Below are 11,215 nucleotides of genomic sequence, written 5' to 3'. Positions count from 1 at the left end.
TTTTGTGGAGCGACAGCCAGTTGTTATGTGGCAGATTTCCTGCCCAGCATTTATGCTGCTTCCCTCCCTAGGCTATCTAATTATTTAACAACAATATAATAATGTACATTATGTAATTGTGTAAGACAGTGACAGCATGAGGGAGGTACATAGATAACTAGAAGAGTAATGCAAAAAAGCCCCTTGGCGACATTTCATCACTGCCCACCTTGACATTTTCAGCAGTAATAGCTTCAGTGGCAAAGTACACAGGTATGTGTTGTTCATGCTGCAGTTTCAGATGAGTATCCCAGGAAGAGAGTGTCCCCGATTTGCATTTGTGTAGGAACATGCTGTATCAGTGTAAATATTCATGAACCAACTTGGAGCAGTGGTTTTAATCTGTGCCCCGTGGTGTGTTGCAAATTAGATCGTAAGCAGAGATGATGACAAATTCAGAAGCATTGTCCTAAAATGCCAGTTTTGCACCAATCTACACAATGGTCATCCACAGCCTCCTTTTACTGGAAACAATGCACCAGAGACAGGCTATAGCACTGAAATCTTACCTGCCTGTTAGACTGAATACAAACCAAATTTTATAGAAATAATAATGTTGATGTATGACAAGGCAGTGCCAAGGCACTAGATTTAAAAATAGGTGAATTTTCACTGTGGGTATGTTTTAAGCAAAAATATGAAATGATATTAGCTACAGCTGACAGAGGTCAGAAGACTATGATTGGGACTGGAAAAACATCCCTGCTGTCAAAATCATATAAAAAATACAAAAGGCTAAATTTGCATCATGTTCACTCTAAACACACATTAACAATCTTCATCTTGCCATTAAATGTCACCTGGAGGTGTTTTTCAGTTTAGATGATGTCATCTGGAGGAGAGCAGCAGGTTGAGCAGGTCTACAACAAAAGTATTAGCAACACAATTACATCATCTGGAGGACTTTTTCCAGCTAGAGGCTAAATGTGTTGATGTGACACATGCACAAAGGATTAAGTCAAATTAGGATAGTCAGCAGGATTCATCTTCTGAAGAACATAAATGTCTAACATAGACTGCTTTTACATGCACTTAAGTATCCAGGGTACTCAGATTACCCTGGTCACTTTAGTGCATGTAAAAGTAAAGTCAAAGTGAACTTTGAAAACCCATAGTTTAATTTTCTCCTCTTGCGCCATTTTCAGTTTGTATACTGTATATGTATATTTGTATATTTACTCAAACTTTCTATGAGTGTTTGCTGTGACGGCTAAAAAGTTGCCTAACTTTAAAACACATTAAATGATTATAAGATCTGCTTTAATCCATAGTGTTTTGATCTGTTAGTGAAATTAAATACGATAAAAAGGTGTACAATACAACAAAGGCAGTGTTCACTACACGTCAAACTACTGTACATACAGAACAAATGCATCGACGCAAGTCTACACTTAAGACACAAAACCACTGAGAATTGCATCAGAGGGCAACATTTTATTTTCACAGGATAAACATACAAAACAAAAGTGCTGCAAAGTCTGTGGAACCTTGAATATAAACAAATCCTCCTTACGGCTAAAATGCACACACACCGTCATAGGTGGAGGTTTAGCTTCTGTCTGCTGCCATTACTGAATGTGCAAAAGAGGAAACTTCTGACGCAGTCATAGCACTTAACCAGCAACTCAAAATAGAAAAAGAGGACCCATTCTCATGTTGTACATTTTATTCTCCAGTCTTCAAAACCTGCTCTTGATCTAAACCATCTTTACAGCATATCCCCGGCATTCACCTGTACTCGTCAAGCAAATGTGAGGTATTCAAGTCAAATTGAATACAGAACGGATTCTTGTCAATTGAAGAAAGAGCCATTAAGTACATCCCTGCTCTGAAGCTGAGACAGCTGGGGATAATGAGGTTATTCTGAGACACGACCTTCAATTTAAAGCATAATGAATATTCATCTTTAAAAGCAACCGAAGCTCAGATGAATGACACTGAGAGCTGAAGAAAATTGGCCAATGTGGGACAAAAACATGTCTGGCCTATGTGACAGGAAGAAGAACAGAAAATTCCTGTTTGCTGCTGTTCGCTCTTTGAACTTATGTCCTTCAGGCACTGGTGGGAAAAGCACCTATACAAGCACCTGCATCCCAAATAAGGCGTTCAAAGCAAGAATTTAAATAACATAAATCAAAAGAAACATAAATCAAAGAGCAATGAAACAAGAAAAATTCAAACAAAAAGTTGGAGGATTGTCCTTTGAAGACAAGTGTTATGCTGATGTCAAGAAGCAGTTTGTATGTGTATGAATCTGATGAGAGCGGGAGACTGTTAGTGTTTTCATAATGTCACTGCGTTAAACTAAAGCATTAGAAACCATCAAAGAACTGATTTTTTTGCCTCAAAATTTATCAGTCTCCTTTTTCTCCACAGAATCATCCATCCAATCCATTTCTGACACACAGAGCCCCAAAAAAACCTTTACAACTAGTACACACATTTTTGAGCCACCCATCACCAGGGAAGCCTAATGTCCATATAGAATAACCTTGCTCATTAAAACTCTTAATTTTTCACTATTATACAGATTGAAAAATGTTTTTCCTTTTTGAACAAAGCATACATCCTAAAGAGTTTGATTTGACAAACGGGGACAGTAGCCAGAGGAGGAGGAGGGCATAAAGAGGGATACGAAAAGGGAGGGAAAACAGGAATAGCGAAATGTAAAATGAGACCCAGTGGGGAATCAGAGGGAAAGATAGAAATGAGAGTCGAGAAGGATTGAAGGGGAAAGGTGAACCAGAAAAAGACTCATGCCTTTGCTGGGGTGTGTGTGTGTATATTATTAGCACAGGGGGAAGGTAATCAATAGCCTCATTAAATCCTCCCACTTGGAACAGTTCAATATAAACACACACAGCTGATGTCGCCGTCATTAAGCTCGTCTGCATCGACACAGCTGGACAGCCACACCATCTCTCCCAGAGGAGCCTTCAATTCCGCAGAGCAGCCAACCTGCAATGTGGGATAAAACAGGATGAGTTTAATTTGTTGTATGATATACAAGCTTTAAGGAGCAGTGCATTGAACTCCGGTTCCCAACTGGTGGTGTTATGCACTAATCAGAACTTTGTAAAGCATCATACAATATTATTGTGTAACCAAGTGATATTTTTTATATTAACATAACAAGAATATCTAGAAACTCCATTTTCACAAAAGTTGAGATTAAAATCTAAATAAAGAGAATTTAATGATTTGCAAATCACCTAAAACCTATTTTTGATATGAAATTTTGAAAAACAAAATTGATGTTTGGTTTTGTTTGCTCTTTTTGAATTTTTACATATTTCATGCAGACAGCTGGTGAAACATTTCACAACTTATGAGGTTAATTGTAACAGCTCGGTATTGTGATTGGGTATTAAAAAAAAGAAATAAGAGCATTGCAGAGAAGAGGAGTTTAACGAAAATAAGGATGTGGTGAGGTTTTTCACTCTGTGACAGAGTATGTGTGCAAGGCCTTAAATAAAGTTTCTCAACAAACATTGCAAAGAATTTGGGAATTCCTTCAGTTCATACTATCATTAAACATTCAGACAATCCAGATAAATCTCTGAGTGCAAGGAACCATAGTAAAAACCAATAGTTTATGGCCATAATCTTCAGGCCCTTGGACAGCACAACATTTAAAAACTGACATAATTCTGTACTGGGAATCGCTTCATTGGTCGAGTGACACATAAAATTACTTGAACAATGAAAGTTCAAACTAGAAACAACTACATATGACCTAGATCCAGAAACACTGCTGCTTTCTCTGAACCCGAGCTCATTGAAAATTGACTGACGTGCATTGAAAAACTGTCCTGTTTCAAATGACTTGCAAATTATTGCATCAACCTAGTTACACAATAAATACATAAATAAACACACAAATACTTACACATATACTTACATAAATAAATTGTTAATTAATATACAAATTTGATGTGTTGAAATGAATGTTTAACAAAGTCTCAAAATGTTCAATCTGTAAAATATTTAAATATGAAAAACAAATGACCAATTAATTAAGATGAAATATAATGTGTTAGTTCAAACAGTTGCCTTAAGCTCATTAAATAACAAATGAAAGCTTAACTAAGAAAAAAAACAACATGAAATAGTCAGTAAAGATAACATTTGGTTGGGTTGGAATAGTGGATAAAATTTTTTGATTTGGCATAAAATGTTCAGACAGCACTTTCAATTCATATTTTAAAACGAAAGGAATCAAATGACATAATTTGAACTCAGATGTGAATAAATGCTTTAGTTGGTTGATAGTATGAATATATTTTATATATAAATTATATTATTATATATAATCAGAGACAATTTAACTATGTCATATAACTATGGTTTTGCTACATTGTTTGGGTATTTAAAAAAGAAATAAGAGCATTTCAGAGAAGAGGAGTTTAACGAAAATAAGGATGTGGTGAGGTTTTTCACTCTGTGACAGAGTATGTTTGCAAGGCCTTAAATAAAGTTTCTCAACAAACATTGCAAAGAATTTGGGAATTCCTTCAGTTCATACTATCATTAAACATTCAGACAATCCAGATAAATCTCTGAGTGCAAGGAACCATAGTAAAAACCAATAGTTTATGGCCATAATCTTCAGGCCCTTGGACAGCACAACATTTAAAAACTGACATAATTCTGTACTGGGAATCGCTTCATTGGTCGAGTGACACATAAAATTACTTGAACAATGAAAGTTCAAACTACAAACAACTACATATGACCTAGATCCAGAAACACTGCTGCTTTCTCTGAACCCGAGCTCATTGAAAATTGACTGACGTGCATTGAAAAACTGTCCTGTTTCAAATGACTTGCAAATTATTGCATCAACTTAAGTTACACAATAAATAAATAAACACACACATACTTACATAAATAAATTGTTAATTAATATACACATTTGATTTGTTGAAATGAATGTTTAACAAAGTCTCAAAATGTTCAATCAGTAAAATATTTAAATATGAAAAACAAATGATCAATTAATTAAGATGAAATATAATGTGTTAGTTCAAACAGCTACCTTAAGTAGCTCATTAAATAACAAATGAAAGCTAAACTAAGAAAAAACAACATGTAATAGTCAGTAAAGATAACATTTGGTTGGGTTGGAATAGTGAATACAATTTTTTGATTTGACATAAAAGGTTCAGACAGCACTTTCAACTCATATTTTAAAATGAATCAAATGACATAATTTGAACTCAGATGTGAATAAATGCTTTAGTTGGTTGATAGTATGAATATATTTTATATATATATTATATTATTATATATAATCAGAGACAATATAACTATGTCATATAACTATGGTTTTGCTACATTGTTTAACTGTCTCAGTCAGGCCATTGTGGGCAAGACAGATTTTAGCTTATTGCTAACATATAATGCTAGTATCTGGTTGAATGTTGGTTGACCAGAGACAAAAAATGCACTGCACAATTTCTAAAGATAAGTTTGATGTCTTTTACAAACAAGTTCTCATCACTCATGACTTTGCAACCACCATGGTAGTGTTTTTTGTTAGTAGGCTGTGTAATCTAATTTTCTGATCTCATGATCATGCAACTGCTAAACTGCCTGTTCATGTCCTGCTCGTTAGCCTGCACTGGAGCATGAAAAGAGCTGTACTAGGTGAAGATTCACAAGCACAAATGCCACACACACAGATGGCACTTCCAACCAGTAATGTTGTAGTTATGGGATGACACATACTGCTTTGTATCAAGCACAATCAGCAAACTTTACCGTCGAGACAGCTGTTCCTCCTTGTCTTGGCTCCGTGAGCTTTCTGCAGCCACTGAAGTGGCCCCTGCTGGCAGCTGGCTGAGCTTGTCCATCACCTCCAGGCCATTCTGCTCTGCAATTTGGTGGATCAGGTCATCCACTTGCTCTTGAGGCGTGGTCAGTGTCATTGCTGAGCTCATGGAGTCCTCCATCACCTGATATAAGAGAGAGAAGGTTGGATTGAATGCAAGTAAGAAAAAAAAAAGAAAGGAAAAAAGAAAGAAAATCGAGTGGAGAGAATGAAGAACTGAAGAAATTTTGCATACAAACTGTGGCATAACTGGATTGTGGCATCAACAGAATATCTAAACATAATTAATTTTGAAACCAACCTAACACTTTGAAGCACTGTATGTAAATACAAGTATTACAAGTACAAATACACAGTCTGCAGTTACTCACCGAGGTGTGGACATCAAGGTTTTGTACTTGACTTTCAAATTTATCCATGACCGCAGAAACTTTCTGGAGGTCCATAGAATTTAGAGCTTTGTCCAAAGATTTGGTCACCTGAGCCATGTTTTTGGTCACCTGATGAAAACAATGTGATACATCAATGCTTTATTCAGGTCATTTTGAAAAAATTTAATATATACAAAATCATCATCTCAAAAAAAAAGCATGAAAATAGTTCCTTTATAATGGCGCTGTTATGCATGAATGTGTACTCTTTATGGTGTGTGTATAAGTGAAGACAGTAACTTACTCCCTTCATGGTGACAGCAGTCTGGACTTTAGAGGCCACAGCGTCGACTCGGGACGCCATGCGCAGCCAATTAAGACCTTCATTTTTCTTCCGGATGGCATTCTCTGCATACACTCGGGCACATTCCACATTTTTCTGCTGCAAAGCCTGGTGATGGAAAAAGTGACACTGTTACCATCAAAAGGACTTTAGTATACCTCATTTGGCATAATTTTCAATGTTTGTGTACACATACGTATATTTCTAGTCGTGAGCTGTTCAACTGAATATTAGGAGAGAAGACTATAATGACTCAACAGGGAAATATCTCTGGCCAGTGAGATAATGAGGCATTAGCTGTATTAGTTCCCAACTGCTCTATAAGAACCATGTTAATATCTTTTCTGCATTAAAAAAACAAAACAAAACCGAGTTGCCCAATGACTATACAGCAGAAATATCTACCCCTAAATTAATTACCCAATAACAAAACAGTGACGCATGAGTTTTCCGAATCCACCAAGGAACAATTTATTCAATGTTGAAGCTGTACTGCCCCCTGCAGAAACTGGTAGAGTGTGGTACATTACACTGATAACAGCATTTTATATGTAATAAAATTGTATTACATTAATTCTCTAACCAGTTGGTAACAAGGTTTTTAGTCTTTTAATTTCAAAAATCAGTTGGCAAAATCAGTTATTCTGTATAAAATAAAAAGGCGTAATCAGAAGAATGGAATGGTACAAAGTGATAATGTTAAAAAGTAACAGGTTACTTAGATAAATATCTTTCTCCAACTACATAAGATTGTAACTTATGCATTATATGTCAGTTGAAGACGCAACACAACAGAGCAGAATATACTAAGACCTCACATCATGAGGATGCAAAACATGTTGCATTCTAACCACTCAGCACAACGCCCCAGTGGTTTGGTCTAAAGTCAGTTTGCTTACCTTCTTGACCTTGGCCTGCTCCTTTTCAGATTCCTTCTCTGCCTTTTTGGCCAGTCTCTCAAGCTGTTTTGATGTAAACTGTAAACAAAAAGAATAAAAATATAAGTTAAACTAATAAATAATTTTTTTTTATATATAAACAATAAAATATTTCTTTTATCAAGCAGACTAAGACCAGTTATTTTCTAAGTACACACCTTTAATTGGAAGAGCGTGTCTGTGGAGCAACAGTGAGAGAGTTAGAAGTTTAAAATATACATTGTAAATTATTACAATATTCTATTAGAAATACAGTGTTTGGTGACACTGGATTTGAATGTCTGAAACGGATGGAAAACTGATAAAAAGCTTTCTTAAAGTGAGCACACTTTCACTTGCAAAGGATACACAGCTATAATAGCAACAGAGTGAAAAAGTAAAATGTGTATAGATATCCTTTACTTCTGACCAACTCCATATTTGTGGTTATTTCCAGCAATAACTGAAAAACGTTATAAGAAGATCTAAATAATTAATTCTTCCCATCTCTGTACTTAACCCTGACACAAGCAGAGCCTTCTCATAACTTGTGATTTTGTGGGAGCAGCAGATCGGTTTTCACTGCACAAGAATTATCTAAAAATTAGAACCTAGAAAAGTAACAATTGTTGTATTGTACGAATTTATAAAAATGATATGCCGTTGGAACCAATACACCAACAACATATAAACAACTAAAACATTAACCAAAGAATTCTGTTTAGTGGTAAGGTGGTTACGCATATCCACTAATGGGAAATCATCAAAACACTACATTTTGCAGTTTCTGTATGTTTTATTTTAATACTGCAAATGTATTATATGGCAAATAAAGTGGAAGTAATCTATTTAAAAACGCGCTGAAAAAAGAAAAAACTCTGGTGCGATAAGTTACTGTGTCTTTCATTGAAGCTAAAACGTGTCTAAATCTAAACAAGAGCCCCCGTCTGTCGAATCAATCTACTCTGATGACATTTTGAATGGAAAAAAATATTCCTGCCTTAACATAAAATGTGGTTAAAAATATTCAGCAGCAGGCATCGTTCAGACTTGTTACATAAAACCGAAAAACACGTTAATATTGAGTGTCGGCAACTATGGAGGAATTTAAAGTTTAAACGAATAGACAGAAAACAACAGGTCTCGAAGCTAACCTGACAGTTAGCCTGACGTTCACTGACGACCCACCCAAGCTAACAAGCTACACGAGTGTTAGCTGTAAAAACACTGGTGTGATAAACACAAACAGCAGCAAAGTCCAATAAGTACAGTAAAACACAAAAGGTTCTACACACCATCCATGTCGAGACGAATATAATCTCAGGTAATAACGAAAGAATGTTTTTCAGCTTTGTAACAGCCTTGTCTCGATTTGTTTTGATGTCTCTGAGACTGCACTTCCTGGTCAACGGGTTAGTCACGTGACCAGATTTTTCTTCTTCTTGCTTGTTTCTCTCTGTTTTTGTGTATTGCATCATTCGTAGCGCCACCCAATGAAATAAAGTGATATTACGTCACCAGTTTTCGATTAGTCTTAGTTTAATAAGTTCTAGTTGTAGAGGCGATCTCACTCGTATCTGATGGTCCAACAATTAGTAACTCCAGAGATCGAACATTGAACATTTACTGTATTACACGTATCTCAACTTAGTTGATAACGTCTGTTCCTTTCAATAGCTGAGCTGAACAGAGCTGTCTTGTGACAAACCATTATATGCATTATTTCCTTGACAACTATCTATACTATAAACTACAAGGGCAAACATCAAAGCCATAAGATGTCACTAACGACAACGTCATTACACCTATAGGCATACATATCTTAATCCAATTAACCTTAAAATGCACAACATAAACAAAAATTAAATTACATTGCATGCTTCAGTAAGGGTTCTTTTTAAATAACATTAAATATATAGGTGAATATGGGTTAATTTGTTCACACTTGATCCATTATCATCATTGATCCATACCCTGCGTTGTGTGAAAAACAAATTACCAAGATAGAACAGATTCTTGCAAAAGGTTTTCTTTTGGAAATGGGTTCCCATGTGACAGGTAGCTGTGTTCTGACAGAGTCGCGTCATGTTAGTCTGCATTAGCATCACAGATATGTTTTGTTTGTTAAAATCTTTGCTGCAAGAAGAGTGGTGAGAAGAAAGCTGCGTCTGCAAGAGGACACCAAGAAGCTTCCTGCAGTAGAAGAATTGCTGTTTAAGAAGGAAGAGTTATTGGAGAGAAAGATTGACAAGGAGCTAGTGTTAGCCAAGAAAAACTGTCTGAAAAACAGAAGAGCTGGGATATTCTATTAGAAAATGGTGTATTTGTTGTGCCGTCTTTAATAAACTTAAACATATACAAGTAACCAAGTGAGTTAGTGTTGTGTGACAACTTGGCTAAGCTAACGCAAGCTAGTTATCAAGCTAGCATGTTAGCTAACAACCTGTGCCACCCAGATATTTATGCTGCTAACTGTTTAATTATGAATAATTAAACAGAATAATTAAACAGAATAATTATGAACTGGCATGGACTGGTCAAAACTGTGAAACATAAACATGACTGGTATTCAGTATATTAGTTAATTTAAAAACAACATCAATGCAAAAAAACTGGGTCAGTAGTGGAAAATAACGTTACAGTATTAAAGGGAAAGCTACACTGTCAGACCAAAAATAGCAACCAGAGTGCTAGTGTTGTGTTAAATTTTTTTACTGATACTCTGAGATCAAGTTTTATACGCATTGTATCTGCATGACCATTGTGCTGTTCCTGGCTTAAAATCTTAATCAGTGTATTTCTTTTTTTACTATGTTAAGTTATACATGCTCCTATCTGACCTTACTCAAGAACATTGACTGTGCTGTTAAGGCTGTGAGGTACCATGAACGCAAGTAAGTCGGAAGAATAATCAATTAATCAATTAATGACACATGAACATGTGAAAGCTTTTGATATTTAGTCTATATTAGTCTATTTAGTATATTAAGTCTATAAAGAGTTTCAATCCAGATGATTTCAGAGTTATTGTTAACAAGGTGAATGCCCTGATCAACGACATTACAGAGGAGCAGGATGGGTGTGAACAACTGTCAGAAAGCCTTTACACATCTGTAGGTTTTGGAGTGGAACTTGATGAGGTACAGTATTGCCTTGCATTTTGCTAATGTAAAAAAAAAAGTTTTTAAAAGGGCAACATTGCCAATTTTTAACTTGCTTCTTATGATTTCATTTTAGGCAGTACATATATACGACTAGTAATACACATCCTACTAGATCGACAGCTTTTGGCTTGTTCCTTCAGGGGTCGCCACAGCAGAACATGCTCCACAAGTTAATGTGGCATAAGTTTTCTATGCCGGATGACCTTCCTGCCTGGGTAGCCACACCTGGTGGTGTGGGATTCGATCCCCCAGCCTTCTGCATCCCAACCCGATGCAAGCCACTTGGCCCCCCTTGTAATACACATCCTACTAATTTCAGTATATTAAATATCTTTTTAGTTGAAAAACTATGAGCGCTATAATACAGTATTATTATTATACCACTATATTTATGGTACTGACAGGAGAATTTTATGACATTAAATTCTCACAGAATTGTTCCTAACTCAAACATTCAATTCACTTTGCATCTTGTGCATATTTGAAAACCTTCTCAATAGTGTTTTTTCTCAATGTGTATTTTGTTTAAAGTTTTTTTTTAATGTTAC

The 11,215-nt window shown here is 35.7% G+C and overlaps 1 protein-coding gene across 1 annotated transcript; it reads right to left on the bottom strand.

Moving 5' to 3' along the window:
- Nucleotides 1–1,458: 1,458 nt before the first annotated feature.
- chmp1a (charged multivesicular body protein 1A) lies at nt 1,459–8,951 on the bottom strand. Its single transcript, XM_067500181.1, has 7 exons — nt 8,799–8,951; nt 7,683–7,702; nt 7,486–7,563; nt 6,548–6,694; nt 6,244–6,372; nt 5,803–5,996; nt 1,459–2,997 (listed from the first exon to the last, which is right to left on the bottom strand). Exons 1-7 carry the CDS (start codon nt 8,803–8,805, stop codon nt 2,976–2,978), a joined length of 597 nt encoding a protein of 198 aa, XP_067356282.1. The 5' UTR covers nt 8,806–8,951; the 3' UTR covers nt 1,459–2,975.
- Nucleotides 8,952–11,215: the final 2,264 nt, after the last annotated feature.

Source organism: Channa argus, chromosome 4, assembly GCF_033026475.1.
Source record: "Channa argus isolate prfri chromosome 4, Channa argus male v1.0, whole genome shotgun sequence".
NCBI lineage: Eukaryota > Metazoa > Chordata > Actinopteri > Anabantiformes > Channidae > Channa > Channa argus.
This window is presented reverse-complemented; position numbering and strand designations above follow the sequence as displayed.